Genomic DNA, 23,705 nt, shown 5'->3' with positions numbered 1-23,705 from the left:
TCCACATATTAAAACCCTAACTCCCAGGCTGATAGTATTAGGAGGCAGGGCCTTGGGCAGGTCATTAGCTCACGAGGGAAAAGCCCTATGCATGGGACTAACTCCTTATAAATGAGGCCTGAGGGATCCTGGTCCCCCTTGAACCATATGAGGTTACAGTCAGAAGGCACTTCTATGAGTAAGTGGGCCCTCCCCAGGCTCCAAATCTGCCCTGATCTCGGACTTCCTGGTCTCCAGAACTGTCAGGAATAAACATCTGTTGTTTATAAGCCAGCTAGTTTATGTGTTTTGGTTACAGCAGCCCAAACAGACTAAGACATACCCTAGGAAGGAAAATCAGTTCAACAATGACTTGATTATTTGACTCTACACTGAGGCGTCTGCCCCCAAATCAAAGATTATCTCACAGAAATGTATGTGGATATCACTCCAGAAAATAACCTCCTTCACTTTGGTTTTCATTGACTCTTTTCATGATTGCAAAGCCATGATACACACAGGTACAGAATAACATTACCCACGTTTTGGTTCAATAGAAAACTTTATAGGTCTTCCATCTTTATTGCTCAGATAAGAACCACTAGAATTATCTTAACGTTTCTGGTTTCTTATGTGAAAATATACACCATACCATGAGCTCACCTCCACTTGATCCCACTTCATTTCTACAACTTTCTGCCCAGTTTTCGGCTGCCAGGTTGGCAGTGTCACTGTTGCCTGAGAGTGTGGCAGGATTATGTCAGGCTCCTGGGTGGCAGGGACAGGCTGAAGCTGTCTGGGCACCATGGACTCGGTCCAGCCAGAGGCTGGGAGACTGGGAAGTGCCTGTTCACAGTTGGGACCTTCATAGCCCTCGTCGCAAGTGCAGAGGTAGCCATCGCTGTTGCTGCTGCTGCTGCTGCTGGGGCTGCTGCTGGGGCTGCTGCTGCTGCTGCTGCAGTTGCCATGGCGACAAGGGCTGCTGGCACAAGGATCTGCAACGAGCTGAAACGAGACCATAAATGGGTCAATTATTCCCTCATAAGAAAAGCGGTGCGATCACTGGGAAATTAGCTCCAGTCTCAGAGTCACCGTGATGTGGAAACGCTGTTCCTCTGTTCTCAGTTACGTGTTTCCCAAGGTCATCCCAACACTGACCTTGCTGCAGAGAACAGGCACCCAGCCTGTGAAACTGCAGTGGAGAACAGCCTTCCCCCAACCCCAAACCCCAAATACTGCTGATTTCAGGATCCCGTTATTTGGAAGAATTTTCTAAAACAAAAATCGTTAACACCGAGGCTTATTAGGAAAAAACCAAATTTGACATTTGTAGCTGTCTGTCATGACAAAGGTTTCAGGAATCTAAATTGGAATCTCCTTTTTCATATCCTGGACCTTTGCAAAGTTTCCTCGTGGGCAATGATGGACCAATTTCCCTGCCCTACAGAGTGGGCTTACCTGGGTCTCCCAATTTCCTTCCTGCTTGGCAACCCTATTAATTCAATAGCATCACTATTTGCATGAGAACTGAAGCTGGAAGGGGGGTGCTTAATAGAATTTAATGACATCTTTACCTCATTATTTTGGAGAGTGATTACAAAGACATGTGACCCCCAATAGATAATGGAAGACAAAAATTTGGTTATATGTCTTCACGAGGAAAGAGTTTATCTCCGAGTCCTTTGCCGCTGACCTCTAGGGGGGCCATTTGTTGGTACTTGGGGACACTAGAAAACAATGGAGAAAGATCGACTGCTCCTCTGGAGGCCACAAAAGGGGTCAGGTACGTCTTAGTACTATTCAGTTATGATTTGTTTCTGTGATAAAAGAAAATGAGATCTCTGGCTGCTGTACCCTGGGCTTTGCAGAGCTGATTGCAAAAAGGATTCAGTACAGAGTAGATGACAGAGAAACGGGGCCCTCAATTCTCTTGTTGAAATGAGTTCACACACATAAACACACATGGGTAGAATTCTGCCTGGCGAAACGGCTACTCCTTCTGCTAATTATCCTCATCTAACAATTTCCAACCAGCTCCTTAAGAAACAGCAAGGGATTTGGGATTGAATCAAATGAAGCTCCGAAAACACCACATTAATTCTGTGCTATTACTTGGCAATTCCATCACAGAATCTCAGATAAGAGTGGCCGGGATAGTCCCTGAAGAGATGCTCAAACATTAATAATTTAAAATATTGATCATCTATCAAATCAAAGTAAAACACTCTTTCCAAGGAAGACAAAGCCCTTGCTAATCTGGGCCCTTCCTACCTACCTTCTGAGGTCTTCTCCTCCCGTGGACCTTTCTCCTGCCCTGCACCCTCCCTCTCACTTTCTGTCCCTTGACTGTGCCAAGCTCATTACCACCCCAGGGCCTTTGTGCCTACTGGCCCTCTGACTGGGATGACTTTCTCCAGACTTGGCATGGCTCTCTCCCTCATTTCATTTAGTTCACCACCTCAGAGAAGACTTCCCTACTATGCAATCTAAAATAGTCCCTTTCTTCTATCCCACAAAAACATGAGTTCCATGAATGCAGGGACTTAGCTGCACCACTTGCTATCCCTGTTATGCCAAGGGACGCAGAATACATGGGAGGACTTTAAGATGTTGAAAGAGAGAGACACAGATTGGTGGATTGATATCTGGGAAGCCGTGTGTGCTGGGGAGGATGTGAATGGCTCATTTGGTCACGACGTTAGCTCGTGGCTGATTTATTTTTAGGAAGGCCTCGTGGAACGGTGTCACCTCAGGAATTGTTTGACAGGAAGAAGGAAGGATTTAATTAGCTAGAACAAAGAGGACAATAAAGCTATGCTGCTCCGTAAATCAACTTTAAAAACATCTGAGGTTGGCCTAGACACTAAAAGGGATTTTCATGCGTGCAGACAGAAAACAGGTACACGTTAAACGACAAGGATTCACACAAGAGCTGATCCTGGGAGCCCGGCCTCACCGCACAGCTTAGCGAAGGGTGCTGCCTGGCAAGGAGCACCGCGCTGTGGCCAGAGAGGCCCTGGGGTCTCTGCTGTCATCACGGCTCATCCTGGGGGAACATGGGGCTCCTCGAAAGAGGTGCCAGGCACAGCCTGAGCCAGCATGTCCCCCCTCCCACAGTAGAGGCCACCTGGTCCCCAACACATGGCCACTACGTTCTCAAAGAGCACTGTCGTGTGGCAGTTCCCTTGTCCTCCCAAGAGCCCTGAGCCTGTGTCAGAAAGGGAAGGTCAGAGGGAGAGAAGGACCCGTCACAGCCAGAACAATGCCACGTCCTCTGACGTCCACATTTGATATCCAATTATTTTCATGCAAAAAAAATCCCCGTGGAGAAGGCAAAAGGCAAGGGTCCTGTTTATGTAGGAGACAAAAAGTAAAGACGGGCTAAATGTGGGTGAATGAAAATCACTCCGAATGCTTTTTAGAGTAAAGGTAGACGAGGCCGATGCTCAGTGAACCTGACAGGCCTTCCTGCGCACCAGGGGCTGTGCCAGGTCTGGGGGTTAATGTTGAAGGCACAACAGAGCCATAGGCCCTGCCCCCAGAGCGTTCATGTCTAAAAACCTAGTTCAGCACTCAGGAGAGCCAGCGCCACCTGCCAAGCACTGAGCGTTGAACGGTTCCCATCCCTAAGTTCCTCCCCACAGCCTCTCAGGTATTTATCATCCATTATTTTGTACTGAGGCTTGGCACTGACTTTTACTCAGAATAACAGTCAAAGTCTTCACAAAATCTTCCTGGCCCCATGTGATCTACCCACCCCAGTCTCTCGAGCCTCATCCCCCCACACCAACCCCAGCACTGCTCCTGTAAGTCCCCAGATACTCACCTGCCTCAGGGCTCTTGCACCTACTCAGCCTGCACTGCCCTTACTGCTCATTGCTGCCCTGAGCCTACTTCAAGTCTCTGCTCCCAGCCACCTTCTGAGGAGGGTGTCCCCAAGCATCCTATGTGACAATGTAGTCTCCAACCCTGTCACTGTTGACTCTTCCCGCTTTGGTTGATTTTTTTATAAAATATCTGTCATCTAACATATTGCTTTTTTTAAAAAAAAAAAAAGATATTTTCTATCTTCCTCCATTGGAATATAAGCTTGGAGAGAGCAGATTTTTTTTTCTGTTTTGTCTACTTGAGGATCTGCCCCCAGCACCAGGCAGGTGCAGGGAGGCTGCAGAATAAACACACAGTGAGCAGGTAGGTGATTGGTGTTATGAAGGAGCTGCCAGAGCCCGGGAGCTGTGTAGAACAAGTCAGGTTCTCCAAACCCAGTCCCAGGCTTGAGAACATAAGTCAAAGGACATAAGTCGGTGTCCCCACGGCAGTGTTTTCACATCTGCTATAGAACAAGGGGAAGTCTCTGCAGCCCGAGCCAGAAGGCAGAACCAGCCCAGCCTCAGCCCTCACCTGGAGGGCTCTGCCAGCCAAGCCACCTCTGTCCTCAGAGACATCTGCGAGCACCACCACAGTGGGCACAGGTGCTGGAAAAAAGCTGGATGGCCAAGGACAGGGCCCACAGGTGACAGTCCCACAGGTTAGGAATAGTGCACTGGAAGGAAAGCAGGAAAATCAGCAAAGCCCTGAGGTCCGCCATCGGGGTTGTGGGGATGGGAGGAAAGCATGCTCAGCACACGGGATGAAGAACCATGCAGAGGCCAGAGACGCACTCCCAGGAAAGACGACAAAAGCTAAGAGTTGAACTGTCAAAGGTGCAGATCTCTGAAAGGACTCAGAGCATAGATGATGTGACAGAAGACACACACACACACTCACACACGTGTACACACACTCACACACACACTCACACACGTACACACTCTCTCTCTCTCTCTCACACACACACACACACACACACACCCAGGGCTGCAAAGCAGGGGTCTAAAGCATCACAGGGGCATCGATGCCTTTTTTAAAAATCACCATTTCATCCCATGCTGCTTCCTTGGCTTGTGAGTTAGGTGTTTCACTAACAGAGACAACTATCTGCCATCAAAATCTCTCACACTTCAGACCAGTTTCATTTTAAAAATTGTCTGTTTTAGTTCATAATGGCAAATGCAAGGCAAAATGCAAGAATTAAACTTTAAGCAAGATCCTGGCATCCTGAGTATTTACTGCGAGTGCTGCTGTACTATGCACCACAGTATTTTTTTTAAGTTGTATTTTATCTCATGGTGGAAAAGTCCTGTGGTAGAGGTCACTACTGCTCTCGAATCCCATTAAGTTTGAACTATAAGCAGGTAATAACCAAACTGCCAAAATGTGTAATGAGGCAAAAATATCATAATTAATGGACCTGACTTTGGGAATACTCAACATTTAATAGGTGATATTTTAGAGCCATAATTTCTAGTTTCTAATGATGGCTGGAAATGATTAAGCTTTTGTAATGCCAGCTATAATAAAAAGTAAAGAGAGAGCCAGCAGGTTAATGCTTTCTGCTTACAGGTAACCAACAGGCTCATTTGTTAAATGCTGTATGTTTGCTGCATCCGATTAATTTTCTATTTAAGCCAAATTTTTTTTCCACATCATAGAACTAACCTGAAGTTGTTCTTTTCACATTTATCTTAGACTTTTTACCAGTGTAAAATAATTTATACTGCAACCAAGAGCATATAAGGGGGCATGGCCCAGAGTGAGGTGGGAGCCCAGACCTGAGCACAGGTGTCTGCCAACCCTGGAGCTGGTGGCTCCAAGACCATCACAGTGTGACATTTAAGCCAGGGCCTCTTTTCTGGCCTTAAACTGTCTAGTACCCATGCTTCTGGCAATAACCACGTCCCCTGCAGCATACAAACAGAAGCATGAAAGGTCAGAATTAAGAGAGATATTTAAAAGGCTCACTTACAGTCGTTAGGTATAATAAGTGGAAGTTAAAGGCTTCTGCAAGGTGTGAATGTGTGCACCTGCACCCCCTGAGGTGGGCCTGCGGAATGGCCCGGATTCCCTTTCCAGGTGGTCCTTCCAGGACAGATTTGAGAACTGGCAAGCTTTGTCCCTGCCCATCTTGTACTTGACAGAAAATTCAACATGGCTAATCAGGAATTCGTGTGACATTCATCAAGCACCTGTGATGTGCAGGGCAGGGTTTCAAGTAGAGGGCTCAGGAGAGGAACGAAGCCCAGTGCTGGCCCTCGAAGAGCTCCAAGCCAGGAAGAGCCAGGCTTACTTATTTGGATTGCACCGCCTACTCTACGCTTGCTTCTGTGCATGTCCACCACTGCCATCATTCGACTGAGCAGAATCCCCCTCCTTCATATTAAACTAGACGAGCTTCAAAGTCCTCATGCTGAGCTGGAGAATGGATTCATAATTGCAGGTATGAAATGAGAAGCTGACAAGTCTCAGAGTCAGTTTCTTTTAGAATGACACTAGTAGCTTTCAACAAAATCAGTAGCAACTGGCTGCTCCAGTAAGAAGAGGCAGCCTGGGAGTTTTCGAATGGAAAGGGGAGCTGACCGGCCGGGCGGCCAGCATCCTGGCTCCAGCCCTGTCTGACTTGGGACATGCTGCTCACCCGCTCCAGACACACATCCCTCATGCCGTAAGTGAGGGGCTGGGGCAGAACCTGCAAGGTCTCCTGCAGCTTCATGATTTAGGATCCTATTGACAGCCACTCGGCTTTCATTGCTACTGTGTTCCAAAGGTCCAGAGAAGAACCAAGCAGACTAGAGTCCACCCCCACTCTCACTTATGACCATGCTCAGGGGGCAAAGACATCCTGGGAAACAGGAGCATCTTTGAGGAAACCCAACCCAATGAAGCCAGAAACTCACCAGCACTGATGGAGCACATTACATGTCTGCTACCATTTGCATATGATTTGTCCCCCAGGGTTCATGTGAAGGAGGCGTGGTCCTCAGTGTAGTGACGTCAAGGTGGAGGGGCCTAGTGGGAAGTGCTTAGGTCCTTGGGAGTACTGCCCTCAGAAGTAACTGATGTGATCGTCATGGGTCCCAGTTGCTCCCTGGCTACCTGTCTCACCACGTGACTTTTTCCTCATATGTTCAACCAGTGATGTCATTTGCCACGATGTGATCCAGCCAAATGGGCCCTCACCAGAGGTTGAATCAATAAGGCTACCCATCCCAGACCTGGAGCCTCCAAACCTATCAGCTAAATAAGCCTCTTCAATATAAAGACTCAGCCTCAGACATTTCATTATAGTAACAGAGAACAGGCCAATACTATCGCCACCCTGGTCACTGAGGGGACACAGGAGCTCTGAGTAAGAGGGAAATAACTGAAGTGGAATCTGTATGTGGTGTTAGCAATAAGCACATTGGTCTTATTTTATAATTTGAGCAGCAGAATCAATCAAAGAACTTTCAATATGCATTCTGATGTGATATTAGTGTTCTAGGAACAGAAAGTGTCAATTAAAGCCAAAACAAAAGGCTTAAAGCAGGGTTTCTCAACCTTGGCACTAATGACACTTTGTTGTGGGAAGCCACCTGCACATCCGGGATGTTTAGCAGCCTTCTACCAGATGCCAGTAGAATGCCTCCCTCCAGATATTGCCCATGTCCCCTGGGGACAAATTATCCCCAGTTGAGACCACCACCTTAAAGAAAGACATCAATGTATTCATTTCATCAGTAACTTTTTAAAATCCATACAACTCCATATATAAAGTTAAAAGCCAAGAATGTACAACTAATTCCCTTATTACATGAAGAATTCCAGAGATCAACACCTTAGTAAAAAGGCAAAGAAATTACCCAGCAAATACAGAATCGTGCTATTTTATTTCACCTTAAATACAAAGCATAACTTTGCATGTTTATTTATATCTATGTGAAAGGAAAGTGGGGAAGGAAGGAAAGGAAAGGAAAGCGAAATGAATCACTATTTTAGTAAATGGTCTGAGTAGCAGAATCAATTAGGGAACTTCTTAAAATGCAGATTCCCCAGCTCTAAACTGATAATCAGAAATTCAGACTAGAAATCTGTATCGTTCCACATTGCTCAGACGATTCTGATGCACCTGGTCCAAACCCAAAATTTAGAAATTGTTGTTATAAACCAAGGCTGGAAAACTATAGCCATGGGCCAAATCCACTCTGTTTTGGCAAATAAAGGTTTACTGGAATCAGCCTCAGCCACCTGTTTTGCCTGACCACTCGCAGCACACTGCACCACTGCTTGAGCTATTCTGGCCACAAAGCCTAGGTGATATTTATTGCTTGGCCCTGGCCCTCTAGTCCACCATCCCCTGATCTAGGTGGCATGGACTTGGTGTTTAATAGAAGAAAGAAAAGAGGTAAGTGGGGTCACCTGGGAAGACTTCAGAGAAGGACATCATCCTGAGCAGGGCCATATAAGTTTGACAGCGAGAACATCTATTTTGTTTGTTTGTTTGTTTGTTTTTGTTTAACCCTATTCTACTCTCTCATTGGGCTGGCAGCACCAAGTCATTAAATAACAGAAGGAACTTTTGCAATACAATTTATTCTTCCAATCATTATCACATGCAGGAATGCAGCAGAATGAATCTTGTCACTGAGAAAGGAGTACTTCCTCTACCACGGAGCAAGACCACAAGGAAGGGTCATATTCCCATCATTCCGTCCACGGAGGGAACGTGGACCGTCCCGCTACCTTCCCACTATCAACTGCACTAGATGCATGTGAGTGCTGGGCAGCCCAGAACAGAGGCTAGACACAGAAATAGGTGGAAGGACCATGGGCTGGGAAGGGTCACAGAGTCCAAGGGGCCTGGAACCAGCAGGCAAGCCCCTATCTGCACCTTCCAGCTGGGAGAGAGCCCAACACAGGTGACTCCAGAGCTCAGAGCGTAGAGTTACTGGGAAATGAGAATGAGCAATCACTACCCTGAGGTGCCGTGACACATTAGAGAAAACCTGGGCTTCCACTCACGTGGGCATGACCTTGGAAGAGGTAAGGAACTTGCCTGGGGCTCAACATTCTCACCTTAAAAAAAGATAGGACCAGAGAGCTCTAATGTCCTTGGATTTCCTAGTGTAGTGTTTCTGTGTTGGATGGAAATAGTAATCACACTGGTTATAAGTGTCATCTTTGAGCTAAAAGGGAAATGAACAATGTTGGGTCCAACTGTCACAGTATTTTTGTCTTAAAAAAGGAATTTTTCCCACTTTCTTCAATAAAGATCTCAACTACATTCCACACCAACTGCTTCCTCACTTGGAGTAAAGATATGAAAAAAAAAAAAATCACTGTGTGCTCATGCCAGGAGGACACCCAGCCAAGAACTGCAGCCCAAGAACTTTTTTTCAAATCCAAATAATAAAAATTCTCATTCCCTTTACTGAACCCAAACTATATATCTTCCTGAAATACACATTCCTGTGTTTTGATGTTTCTTTATTTCTGGGTTAAGTGCTCTAAATCCACTCAAAAAAATTTTTCAGAGACCCACCTGGGCAGCCGATAGTGGAGTCAGCTCTCTTGAAGCCAGACTGTCCTGATTTTGGCATGTGTGTTGAGTTACTTTTTTAGGAAATTTCAAGCACATTCCGACTTGTGACTTTGAAATAAATGCGTGTAAAAATAAACTCTTCGGTGTCTAATTGTTTCCTACGTTCTCAAGGTGTCTCTAAAACATACAGCATTTTGAAATTATCTTGAAAAATTGCAGTTTGTTTCTTTAAGCCTGGTTAACAGGGCAGTCAACCATCATCCCAATGAATCTTGAAGCCCTGCTCAGTTGCAGATGTATCAAGAATTAAATGAATTTTTCTTCAAGAACAGGCCTGCCGTCTGTCCCTGGGTTTCCATATTTAACACAGTTTGGAAGGATGGCACTAACTACACTTACTAGTGGAGGCACTCTAACCTCAAATGACATCTTCTCCTTGTTATTCAAAGACCAATTTCTTGAATCAGAAATTTGAGAAACAATTCTAGTGCATTTATTTTGGCTTCAGATCTCAGGGGAGTCACTTGTACACTGTAGCCAACTCCTTTTACAAAAGAACAATGCCTGGAATACAGGAAACAGGCAACCTGCTTCTCCCTGCCTGCTCCCGAGAAGAAGCCTGCAGGCGAACAGGGAGTCAAATTCCTGTGAAGTTTGCACAATTTTCTCCACGGATGTAGAATTAGACCAGAGACCCTGCACCTAATAGGAAACAAAAAAAGTAGGCCCAAATCTTCATCATGTCAGATTTAGCCCCTACTTCCTTAACAAGACTCCTAAAGAAATAAAATGAAGAGTCAATAAATAGGATGGGTTCAAACTGAAACCCTTCTTCTCAGCAAAAGAAACAGTTGGGTGAAGAGAGAGCCTATAGAATAGGAGCAAATTTTTACCACACACACATCAGATAGAGCATTCATCTCCAGGATATGTAAAGAACTAAAAAACTTAACACTAAAAAAACAAATAACCCAATCAATAAATGGGCTAAGAAATTGAACAGACACTTCTCAGAAGAAGACATACAATCGATCAACAAAAATGTAAAAAATGTTCAACATCTCTAGCAATTAGAGAAATGCAAATTAAAACTACTCTAAGATTTCATCTCACTCCAGTCAGAATGGCAGTTATTAAGAATACAAACAACAATAAGTGTTGGCAAGGATGTAGGAAAAGAGGCACACTTCTATATTGCTGGTGGGATGGCAAATTGGTGCAACCAATCTGGAAAGCAATATGGAGATTCCTTGGAAAACTTGGAATGGAACCACCCATTTGACCCAGCTAACACATTCCTCAGTTTATACCCAAAGGATTTAAAAACAGCATACCACAGTGATGTAGCCACATCAATGTTTATAGCAGCACAATTAACAATAACTAAACTGTGAAACCAACCTAGATGCTCTTCAATAGATGGATGGATAAAGAAACTGAAGTATATATACACAATGGAATATAACTCAGCATTAAAAAAGAATAAAATCATGGCATCTGCAGGTAAATGAATGGAGTTGGAGAATATCGTGCTAAGTGAAATAAATAAGCCAATCCCCCCAAAAAACAAAGGCCAAATGTTTTCTCTGATAAGTGGATGCTGATCCATAATGAGAGTATGTAGAATTAGACCAGAGACCCTGCACCTAATAGAGGAGGGAAGCATGGGAGGAATGGAGGAACTCTGGATAGGGCAAAGGGGAGGGAGGGGAAGAAAGGGGCATGGGAGTAGGAAAGATGGTGGAATGAGATGAACATCATTAACCGAGGTACATGTATGAAGACACAAATGGTGTGACTCTACTTTGTGTACAACCAGAGAAATGAAAAACTGTGCTCCATTTGTGTTCTATGAACTGAAATGCATTCTACTGTCAAGTATAACAAATTAGAACAATTTAATTAATAAAAAAAAAAAGAAAGAAAAGAAAAGGCCTCTGATTAAAGTCAACTTCCTTCTAGAGCAAAGGATTTGGCCCACTAGGAAGGGAAGGAATCTTCTTTAAACTGGCCAAGTATCTACTTTAAAAAAAAAAAAAAAACTGCAGCAAACATAATACTTATTGGTGGCATGTTGAAAGGTTTCTTTCTGAAACCAAGAACAAAGCAAGGGTGTTCACCATCACCTCTCCCATGGAATGCTGCACTGAAGGTCCTACCCAAGGCCATGAGGCAAAAGCAAAAAGCAGGTAAATGAATTGAATGGGAAAAGGAGCTGTCACCATTCATAGTCTATAATGTTTTAAGCAGATAAATTATTAGTATATGAAACTTCAGCAAGTTTGCTAGATATAAGGTCAAATTTTTAAATATTTATTCTTTAGTTGTAGTTGGACACAATACCTTTATTTTATTTATTTTTATGTGGTGCTGAGGATCAAACCCAGGGCCTCACATGTGCTAGGCGAGTGCTCTACTACTGAGCCACAACCCCAGCCCTCAATTTTTTTAAAATTGCATCATCTTAGCCACAAAAAATAATTTTTTAAAACGATGCTGTTTAAAACATATCCAAAAAGAATCAAATACTAAGGAATAACTCAAATAAAAAAAATACAAAGAAGTTGTAGTTGAGTGCCATCTCTCCAAACTGTTAAATATGGAAACCCAGAAAAATTTCAAATGTAAGGAAGTGGGTGCAGGGGAGAAAAGAGGAATGAAAATGACCAAATTATATTGTTGTATTGTGTGCATGTACAAATACAGAACAACAAATCCCACTATTATGCATGATTATAATGTATGAATTTAAATTTTTAAAAAACATATATTTATATATAGAGAGAGACAGGGATATTCTACTCAGAGATCAGAACACTCAATATTACAGAGATTCACATTTCCCACCAAAGCTGTCTAGGAATTCAATGCGGTTGCAGCAAAAATCACAACTCTCCTCCCCTTCCTCCTCCTCCTCTTCCTGTATAAATAGTCCAACATAGCCCAGATATTCTTGAATTAGCAATGTAGGAAAGCTTGGTGTATACAAGGTCAAGAACTTGAAAGCTATGGTGATTAGAACAGTGTGATGTTGGCAAAGAGATGAACAGACGAATGTAATACATGGGAAACAGAATTAGTCACATATAAACAGAATGGTGGGATAAATAGGATCTTTTTAATAAACTATATTGATATGAAGAAAAAATGAAGACTTTTTACACATAAACAAAAAAAATCCAAATTGGATTGTAGATCTGAATATGAAAGATAAAATTTAAGCTTCAAAGAGATAACAGAAAAGCATATCTTCATAACCTCAGAGTAAGCAGATAATTAACAACCAAGATACAAAGAGCACCACCTGTAAGAAAGGACATCGAAGAACTGGATGGAACAGAGTCATGAACTACTTCTCATTAAAGCACACCAAGGCGAGAATAGGCAGGCAAGCCACTGGGCAGAGGGAGACAGGTGCAGACCTGCAGCCCACAAGGGGCTCTTTCTCTCCTCCAGAGAAGTCCTGACAGCCCTGAAGGCAGGGGTGATCCAGCCCACAGAGCATGCACAGGAGATCTGAATGGTTTTCTTTACCAAAAAAAAAAAAAAATAGGTCCAAAGGGCTAATAAATATTTTTTTAAATTACCCAATTTTATCAGTAATTAGAGAAATACAAATTAAAATCACCCAGGAGCCCACAATCTATTTACCAAAGACTGACAATGCCAAATATGAGGATCTAACAGCAAGGGAGACATGTTGTTATGGGGCTTGGGGAAACCACTGGTTACCTATCAAGGCTGAATGAGGTATACTCTGTGGCCCAGAGAGCCACCTCCGCCTCCTAGATAAACACAGGCAAGGCACACAGAGAGGCAGATGCAGAAACACTCGGAGTCTCAGGATGTGTGAGAGCCATGAAGTGGAAACCACCCAAGTGTCTTTTTAAGAGCAGAATGTATATGGCATTTGCCAGTAAGTGGATGGAGCTGGAGAATATCGCGCTAAGCAAAATAAGCCAATTCCCCCCAAAACCAAAGGCCAACTGTTTTCACTGATATGTGAATGCTAATTCACAATAAGCGGAAGGAGCAGGGGTTACTAGGGAAGAATAGAGTTACTTTAGATTCCGTAGAGGGGAGTGAAGGAAGGGGAGGGGATAGGGGGATAGGAAGGAGAGTGAAACCAAGCAGACATTAGTGCCTTCTGTACATACATGACTGCAGGGCCGAGGTGATTCTACAACATGTACAATCAGAAAAGTGAGACATTACACCCCATTTATGTATAATGTACCAAAGTACATAAGTGCATTCTACTGTCATATATAACTATTTAAAACGAAATTTTAAAAAAATAAAAAGAGTAGAATATATAAATTGTAGAGTATCACATCAAAAATTACTAAGTAGTCATGAGGTAGTTCTTACCATAGATATATGCAATGATTTTAATAAATTCTTCAAACATAATGTGTTTTCTATTTAGGTACAGCTTGCAAAGGACCCTTTTTGTGTGTTTACTTTGCAATGCTTTAATTTTTTTCCCAAATACTCAGTATATATTCAAAGCTAGCTTACTTGGACCCACTAGGAAGTCAAAGGTAAGTCCCACCTTTTGCAGCCTCCCTGACCTTCCTTCTCCATACCTTTCCCCATCACTCACTCTGCTCTCCTGAAGTCCAGGGTACTGCAAAACAGGGCCTGACAGGGCAAGGATCCTGGGTTTGTTTTATGCAAACAATAGTATTCTGTTATGAAGCTTGAATTTTCTTTCTTCAAATTGACATTAATTTTAAAAATTAATAATAGCTACATCGGGCAACAATGTGGTAAAGGAAGCACAGTCATATGATCAGTACAGCCACTAGGAGAGCGGGCTGGCTAGGCATCTGCACACACGGATGAATGGCAGAAGGCCTAAGTTACCCATTAACAGGTAACCGGTGAATCATGCATAATTTTATCACATGAAACTAGAGCAAAGAGATGCTCACAAGATGCTGTGTGGGTGATTAACTCACCAAGGGAATTTAGGAAGCTTTCCTGTGTGGAGTGAACCTCAAGGGTCAAGGAAGAACCATGCAAGGAAAGAAATGGGAAAGGGGGTCCTGCCAGAGAACAAGCGCAAAGGCCGTGAGGCATTAAAAAAGCGGTATATTGAGAGAAATGCAAGGAATTCTATTTTGCTGGAGAATATAACACACCATAGACTTTAAAAACAAGATTTACTGAGAAAAATGAAGATCAGTTTGTAGTATGTGATCGTAATGGTTTAGATATGAGGCATCCCCCAAAAGTTCCTGTGTGATACAATGCGAGAAAGTTGAGATGGGAAATGATTGGGTTACAGGAGCCTTAACCTAATCAGTGCATTTATCTTTAGATTAACAGGGTGGTAACTGTAGACCAGCAGAGTGTGGCAGGAGGAGGTAGGTCATTGAGGGCGTGCCTTTGGGGTATTCTATTTTGTCCCTGGTGAGTCGAGCTCAGCCTCTCTCTTCTTCCTAGTCCTCATGTTCTGAGCTGTTTCCTCTTCCACCATCATGCTCTGCCTCACTTCCAGCCCAGAGCAATTGACACCTCTGAAACAGTGAACCCCAAATAAACTTTTCTTCCTCTAAAATTGTCCTTTTGGTCACAGCAGCAAAAAAAAAAAAAAAAAAAAAAAAAAGCTGTCTGCCAGGAGGGTGATGCATGTGATAGGGTCAACCTGGGGACATGAGGAGGCATCAGAATCCCTGCAGTCATTCCGGGAGAACGGATGGAGCTCAGGGGAGGGTCCATGCAGAGACAGGAGGAGGCAGCCTGGTAAGTGGGTGAGGAAGCTAGCTGGTAAGACGTGAGAGGCGAAACAGGGCAGAAGCTGTGTGTGGAAACGCCTAGGATTCTGACTTAGACAACCAGGCAAATAGTAGGGTCACTCACTGAAATATGGACTCGGGGAAGAGCAGGTCTGAGACGGCTCGGGAAGCTGGGACTGTGGATTTGAAGCCGGAAGCTACCTACGTGTCTAAGGAACAGTGGGTGATGTCCTGGAGTAGCTGTAAACACAGATTGGGTGCTCAGAAGAAAGGAACAAGCCAATTCTCCTAAATTACCAGAATACGGGGGTGGGTGACCCTCTCATGTACTGCAGGAATTGGGGAGAGGGCAACAGCATAGGCTGGGAGGGGTCAGACAGAGGAGGCAGCAAAAGATTAGAAAGAAAACAGGAAAAAGGGAGAGGAAGGGCAGGGGTTAAATGTGTTAAGGGACCATAAGTATCTTTAAGTGCACTAACTCATTTTCTCCTAAAAAAATAAAACACAAATAAAAACTGCTTAGTACATAGTCTTTCTAAGCCATAGTTCCCTATGGAGAAATGAAGACACTGAGTAGATATTCCAAAGCCCACATAGATGTCAGAGCTGTGATTTGAACCCAAAACAGAAGACTCCAAATGGCTCCATATGGCTCAGAGCCTCTTACCTTATCTCCTTAGGTAGAGAAGTGGTTTTGGGGAGAAGAGTGTGGCCAATTGCCGTGGGCTATACAGAACAAATTACCGGAAAGCAGACACTGGATTTGACCCTGGCTACATAGAGGAGAGCAGTTAAAGTAGTTCTAAAGGCTACCATTCTGTGGATCAAGGGATGGAAGAAAGGATGCATGGGACACAGTGGGAAGGGGACTATGACCCCGATCAGCTGTCCCTTAAAGCCAGAGGTTTTCTTCCATAAAGAACAACAACAAAAAAAAAAAACCTTTATGGTTTGAAAGAAAGAACAAAAGAAAAAAAATAGTGAATTCACAAAAGCCTTACAAACTAGAAACTATGAAGGAAAGAAACAAAGAAGGACAAGAAGGTCAGGACAGAAGACAGAAGGACAGTCAGCAACAGACGGGAGTCTACAGTCCAGCAGTGAGGGCGGAGTGGGAGGATGGGGTGGAAAGGCACCATTACCCTGACCTTCAAGCCCTGTCACACGGGACAGCCTACAAGACTGTCCTTCCATTCGTCGTCTTACAAGGCATAGAGGGGTCACCTCCACCATGGGCAGCTGACTCTTACATCACCAGAGAGCTGGCACCTGTAAAATTACATCTGCAGAAGCAGCATAATGGGGTGCTATAGTTTCAGAGACACTACAATACTGATCATCCAAATTATCTCTTTAAAAAATGCAAATATTTAGCATTTCCAATTAAGGCATGAAATTAGAAGGCTAGAAAAGCCCACGGGGGAAATTGTCAGTAAAGAATAACCATAAAGAATGAAGAGCTTTTCAGCAAACTAATTTTTGAGCACAGAACATCTTCCGATTGTTTTAAGACTTTTGATGAAACCAACCTCATTTATGAATGCTTGCCAACTGGGACCATGTGAAATGTTACTGTATAAAGATTACAGACATCACAACCTACCTTGCATGTGCAAATGCTGTAGGCTCCCAGAAAAGAAAAACTTTCTTTATGGAAAATTTCACTACTCAGGACATTTTTATTGGTGCACATTAATTATACAGAATGGTGGGTTTCACTATGCCATGTTCATGCATACATAAAAATAATTTCATCAATATCACTATCCAAGAATAAACAGATGGTCAGACCCTTCTACAGTTAAAAATGTATTTTTAAAAAAATAGATAAAATAAAAAATTCTTCAATTCAAAGGTGAGTTTTGAAGGGAGGTATGGGAGAAAGAGGCTATTCAAGTTCCAAAAATGGTAAGAGAATCCACACCACAGAAGACGCTGCATGGCCACAGAGATTATGGACCTGGAAAGAAGACCTAAGGGGCTAGGGCCTTGGGTCCTGGAAGTCACCTGAGGGTGGAGACGTGACCTGGAGAAGAGGGGTGGCTCTACTGGACCACATATAAAGCCATTCGGGCCTCCAAATCTGCCTAGAAAAAAGGATGAAAGGGGAACGAGATAAACCCATGAATGGAAAAACTGACACTTCTCCAGGATCTTTGAATGAAAAAAGAGTTGTCCAGGAGTAATCAAAACCTCCCACCTCAATGTCCCTTGTGAAAAACAATATTCCTTGATGTGGCCATTGTAAGCCAAGAAATTAACATTAAAAACTTGCTAGAGAAGATAATGCTAAGTGAAGTTAGCCAATCCCCCAAAAACAAATGCCGAATGTTTTCTTTGATATAAGGAGGCTGATTCATAGTGGGATAGGGAGCGGGAGCATGGGAAGAATAGAGGAACTCTAGACAGGGCAGAGAGGTGGGAGGAAAAGGGAGGGGGCATGGGGTTATTAATGATGGTGGAATGTGATGATCATTATTATCCAAAGTACAGGTATGAAGACACGAATTGGTGTGAATATACTGTGTATAAAACCAGAGATAATAATATGTGTAATAAGAATTGTAGGGCTGGGGTTGTGGCTCAGCAGTTAAGTGCCACTGGGTTCAATCCCTGATACCAAAAAAAAAAAAACCACTCTGAACCACGCGAGGGAAAATTGAAAACTGCACAGTATGCAGAATTGCAGGTTAAAAAGTCAACAAAACCCTGTCCCCTGCTGCATAAATGTCCATCGTAAAATAAAGTGAAAGGCTTAAAGTTGATCTGAAACTTTAGTTTCCACACTTTACTTCTTTAACTGACCTGATTAACTGTCCTGATACCTTTAGTAAGAGGACTTCTTCCACAGAAGATTAATAGCTAATAATAGCTAAGAATTCCAAATGCTTACATTATGCCTGGCACAGTTCTCAGTGTTTCCTGGTACTAACCCATTTAATCTTTGCTGTAACCCTATAAGGCAGGAACCATCATCTGCATATTATCTCTGAGCCTCAGAGACTGAGTAACTTGCAATGGTCCTACTGCTAGGGACATGATGAGAATACTAATCTAGGTAAAACAACACAGTTTCAATCAAAATTGCACATTTTCTAATATATCAAATTAGATCTAAAACTCACACAGATGAAAAGACCAAGTATTTTCAAAAATGATTTTGGAAAAGACTTGTTTTTTATATATTTGTGATAATTGTAACTTGCAATCCCGGCAGAGGGGTAGATAAATTGGACAATGTCAGAAAACAGAGCACACAGATTTACCCTACAAAGAAATTTAGATAGAACAGGGAAGGCATTAAAAATCAGTGTAGAAAAGATAAACCTTTTAGTAAGTGAAATTTGCATAATGGTTGATCCTTATGGCAACATAAATATCTAGCTCACTCCCATGCATGCACACATACCCACTATTAATTCTGTGTTCAAAACACAACCTCAAAACCTTTAAATCAGGGTAGGAAAACTACAGCTTGCTAGCTGAATCTGCCCCTGACCTGATTTTGTAAATAAAGTTTTATTAGAACAAAGTCACATCCAATAATTTATTCAGTGTCTATATCTGCTTTCCCATAGTTAGAGTTGTGCATAGATAGTGGATAGCAAAACAGGCAAGCAGTTAGGGCAATAGCCCCATAAAGCCTTCTCTAAATATAAAGGCCACACCATGAGATTAACCTATCAAAACATTCCAGAGTCCTTTGTCCCAGAGCAGAAGCTGGGGTGGGGGTGGGGATTGCAGGGGAGAGGAATACAGGCTGCAGACTCCAGGGCTAAAAGGGCACAGTCAGTCATAAGGATGTGGACCAATCACCGTGGCATTTTTCCTACACCTGATTAGCACAGATCTCAATCAATGCTCCCCCCAGTAGCTCTATAAGCCCTACCCGTAGGTGGCAACCTGCTCGAAGGCCCCCTTTTGCCCAGCAAGAGCTTTGCTTCTTTTCTCCCCACTTGGATAAGTCTCACTCTTTTCCACTCGCTCTTCATTGTCTGCGGACATCATTCTTTGAATGAGTCAAGAACCTGGAAAGAAGTCACTGGCAGGTGGCTGGAGTCTGCCACAACACTACAGAGTTGCAATCCAGCCAAATCTGGCTTCCCACTGCTGAAGAACCCAGTCCTGCCAGCTGAGGGGAGCCCTCTAAAGCTGGGGGCACCCCTTGATGTGAGGCAAAGGAACCCTGCTGACAACTACACCAGTAGAAGCAAGAATCTAATTTCATCTCTAAATCCGGTTTCAGTTGCAACACAGAAGGTGTGGCCTGAAATACAGCCATGCAATGCATAATGGTGTTTTGGCCAACAACAGACCACGTATACCACAGTGGTCCATGCATTCTCCCAGCTAGACCAGGCACGCAGCACTGAAGAAGAGGCAAGAAAAGAGAAGGCTGCAGGAGAGGGAAAACAAGAAGCCCCAAGAAAATTCACAGTGAAGGGTTTCCCAGAAGCTTCTGCAGACCTCAACAAGCTCCTTTAAAGGTTTGAAAACACGAGCCCCAGCCCTGAAGGTTTTCATTCGTAGAAATGTTCATGGTGCATTTTATCTGCCTGCGAGCAAATCTAGGCTGAAGAAAAGAAACGAGACAAGCACATCACCACACACCTGTTCCTGAAGAGACACCTCCTCCCGGAGAACCTTAGGTAGGGCCCCTTAGTGGGGATCCCAGGAGTGGCCTCGTGGTCACAGAATAGGATGTCTCCATGCATGTCACTGCCCTGAAAACCTCCCACTGGGATAGGGTGCCGTGGTGGAGGACAGAGGTGTGAACACCTGGCTCTAGGTGTGGGTCTAGGCTAATGTGTCCATGTCTTAGTTTTTAACAAAAAAGTTTAAAAAGTAAAAAAAAATTAAAATATGGAATAGGATATAAAGAAAGAAAACACTTTTGTAAATATTGTTTGTGTTTCAATTAAGTGTTATAAAACAGCCAAAAGTTGTTTGTTTTAAGTTTATACAGTAAGCTAAGGTTACTCTATTATTAAAGAAAAAGAGATATATCTTTACCAGTTTAGTGTAGCCTGAGGGTACAGTGTTTGTAAAGTCTGAGGTGGTGCCCAGTGATGTCCTGGGCCAGCACCTTCCCTCCCACTCACTCGACAGCCCCATCCAGGTAGGTGCCCTACATGGGGCTACCATTTTTCATCTTTTATACCGAGTCTTTATTGTACCTTAAGTGTTCAGATATGTTTAGATACACGGATACATATCACTGTGTGACAGGCTGCTCCACATAGCCTCAGCTTGTAGCAGGCCATGCCATCTACACCCTAAGGTGTCGGTACAATGACTAAATCGCCTGACACATCCTCGTTGTTAAGGGACGTGTGACTACACGCAGTCTCTGGTCCTTGGTACATAATTTTCTGATTCTGGCTTTACATAAAATACAGGAAAATATTTTTATGACATCAAGATAGGAAAGAATATCTTAAACAAGACAGAAGAGAAGGTGAATATATTAAGCTGCATGAAAATTTAAATGAATGAGCTAGATCCATGTGTGGAAACCACAAACTACAGAAACATGGTAGCAAGAGGGAAAAAGCGAGATGGGGAAGGATTGTACATTTGTACCTGTTGTAAAAGGACAAAATGCAGAAAACTTATATGCCAACTCAGAATACCAATTGTATCTGGGTAGAGAGGGTAGAAAATGAGATTTGGGAGGAGAAGAGAGGTTTGGGGGTAGGGGTGATGGTTGTCCATTTTACTGGATGTCTTATTTTAAAAAAAAATCTGAAGCCAATATGTCAAAGTGAACTTATTGAGTCTCAGTGGCAGAGGCTGATTATGTTCCTCTTTGTTCTTTTCTGAATGTTTGAAATAAGTAGTTGCTACAGAGGCCTTGTCAACCCAAAGCTGAAAATATTAACTATATGCCCCCCTTATAGAAAAAGTTTACTGACCCCTGCCTGCATGAGGCCCTGAGAATGAGCAGCGCCTCTTGCCCCGAAAGTGCTGGTTCAGGGGCACAATGACAAACACCCAGTCGTGTCAACACTGTCACACACGTGCCTTGCATGGATCAGCTGGTGCAGGAAAGGCAAGGGCAACTTCCTTGCTTGGATTATACAGTCTACTTTTTATAGCTTCAATAAGTAGGGCTAAATAATCATGGAGCTCCCTCAGTGAGACAGGAGTAATGTCTAGAAATATTTTTACTATCTTCTTCCCAAGAATTGTATCACTGATTCAACTCATTGGTTAGAAGTGTTCAGAATATGAATTTTATCATGCAAAAAAAATTCATAAGAAAAACCAATCCATCCTGAAAAAAAACCTGTAAAACAACTTGAAATAACTGCATAATCTTTAGATGATTCTTTCAGTATTGCTTGTGCCTTCAGTTATAAGTGAATATGAAAACTGCCCTGCTACCATTTGTTTTGATGATGGAAAATTCTCAGACTCTAGAATGAGGCACACCCATTAAACCCAAGTTCAAGTTCTAAGAATAAACACCAAGGATGGGTGCCCTTTGTCACTGAAGAATGTGAATGACCCAGAAAAGGCAGCATTCCTGGTCACTATGTCATTCTGTAAAAATCAAAGGAAGCCTCTAAAGAGCCTCGAGGTCAAAGACACAGAAGAGGAGAGCAGTCTGCTGGAGAGGATGCATTCACTTAAAACGCGGTTCCGAAAGACACCGTCTCCAAGTTCAAAACCGTGTCTGCATCCAGACAGACATTTCTGCTGTTACACTTTCCAGGGGGATCTCTGAGGATTGGCTCAGGTCCTGGGGAACAGCACAAGAGTATCTGCATTTGTCCCATCTGGCAAGGCTCAGAAGTGTCCGTTCCCTGACAGCTTGCTGGAAGACCACCAGCAACTCACCAGAGCTAGATTACAGCCTGAGGTCCCTTCACAAGGCTTGGGTACCTTGAGTGACCCTGAGTACAGCTTCAACATCTATCAAATGACAACGGCAACTTATGTTCCCAAGCTGGATGCCAAAGTGTCATATGGCACCATGCTGGAGGTACTGGGGCACCGTGGATTACATCATTTTTACATTTCCAAGAGAAACACAAGATCTACAACTTCTGTCCAATAGCACACAAACTACTAGCTGGAGATAGTTCATGGTTACAATATTAGTGACCATTGTCATCTTTTGGTGGTGTCATATCTTACCAAAGCTGGGTTTACAGCAACTGCCATGATAAAAAAGCAAATTCTCCAAAACAATCAATGTGAAACAGGAGAAACAGTGATCTATCCAGAAGCTATTCAGCAGGAAATTGAGGCTACTAATTGAAACAAAGGTATCTTTTTTTCTTGCAATTTTGCATTTTATTTTCAAATAGCTACAAAGTTGTCTGGATTTAAGTTGTTGGATATAACTACTTAATAGATAAAATCATTGGTAACACCTTCCCACCTTAAACACATTAAAATCACTGTGAACCAAGAAAGTTAGGGAACCTCTGGCTTGGAACACATTGGTTCTTGTGAGGCAATACATCTAACATTTCTCATTGGGCCCAGACTGTAGCTCAGTGGTACACCTCTTGCCTAGCATGGCAAGCCCTGGGTTCTATCCCAAGTACGGCACCAATTTTTTTTTTCTTTTTCTTCATAAAGTGTCTGATTTTCTAAATAACTTCCATAAAAATATAAATTTCCAAAGTTCTGAAATTTTAGAAATCTCAACAATCTGGAACCTCAGCTGTCCATCAGTCTTCATCTTTTGAGAGAAAGAGCTGAAATTTCAGAAGACCCCTAGGCGACCCACAGAGGAAGTGACAGAAATCAAGTGAGTTGGCAACACCTGCCATTGATACAGCCCATGAACGTCCTCACCACCTCTCTCTGAAGCTTCACCCCACTTTATGGAGAAGGAAACCAAGGTCCTAAGAGGGTACATGAGTGTTTGGGCTCAGCTCATGACAGAGCAGAAGTCAAACCAGTCTCCTGAGCCCTTTTCTACCAACTCTTTCCCAAGACGTTCTCACAGGAAACCATCAATAACACAGCGGAAGTTACTCCGTCTACACAACCACTCCTCCTGGCCCCTTTGAAGGCTTCTTCTTTAACACACAGGTAAGGAGGATGAAGCCTGCTGTGCTTTGAATGTGTCCCCAGAGTTCATGTGTAAGGAAGAGTCCCCAGTGTACAACGACAAAGGGTGGGACCTTTAAGACGTGATTAGGCCCCCAGGGCCCCTTTCCTGGAGAATGGAGTGATGCCACTGTTGGAGGGGTGGGCTGTGGCAGGCGTGACCTCCTGGTACAAGAATGCCTTCAGCCCCTTCCCCCTTTCTCACACATGGCCTTTTGACCTTCTTCCTTCCACCATGCAGCAAGAAGGCCCTCCCCAGCACCTTGATGTTGGACTTCTTGGCTGCTAGAACCTCGAGAGGTAAATTTCTGCTGTTTGCAGACCATGCTGTCTAAGGTGTTCTGTCGTGGCAGCGCCAATGGACCAACACAAAGCCTTTGCATGAGTAGCCTGTCTGTCCCTTTCTGATGAGTTGCCATTCTTGGGTTTTGGCAGCTCCCCAGTCACGATGTGGATTGGCCGGGTGTGTTCCCTGCAAACAGAAGACAACTGCCCTTTGGAGCCTTGTACAACTA

At 43.4% G+C, this 23,705-nt stretch overlaps 1 protein-coding gene across 1 annotated transcript in view; it reads right to left on the bottom strand.

Annotated features, from left to right (window-relative positions):
- Dner (delta/notch like EGF repeat containing) overlaps positions 1–23,705 on the bottom strand; it is a 291,214-nt gene that overhangs the window by 173,983 nt on the left and 93,526 nt on the right. Inside the window, exon 2 of the mRNA XM_027942023.2 lies at positions 643–984. Coding sequence (XP_027797824.2) covers positions 643–984 — 342 coding nt within the window. The remainder of the gene's footprint in view (positions 1–642; positions 985–23,705) is intronic.

Source organism: Marmota flaviventris, chromosome 11, assembly GCF_047511675.1.
Source record: "Marmota flaviventris isolate mMarFla1 chromosome 11, mMarFla1.hap1, whole genome shotgun sequence".
NCBI lineage: Eukaryota > Metazoa > Chordata > Mammalia > Rodentia > Sciuridae > Marmota > Marmota flaviventris.
Note: the sequence above shows the minus strand (reverse complement) of the source record. Positions and strands in the feature narration are given on the sequence as shown.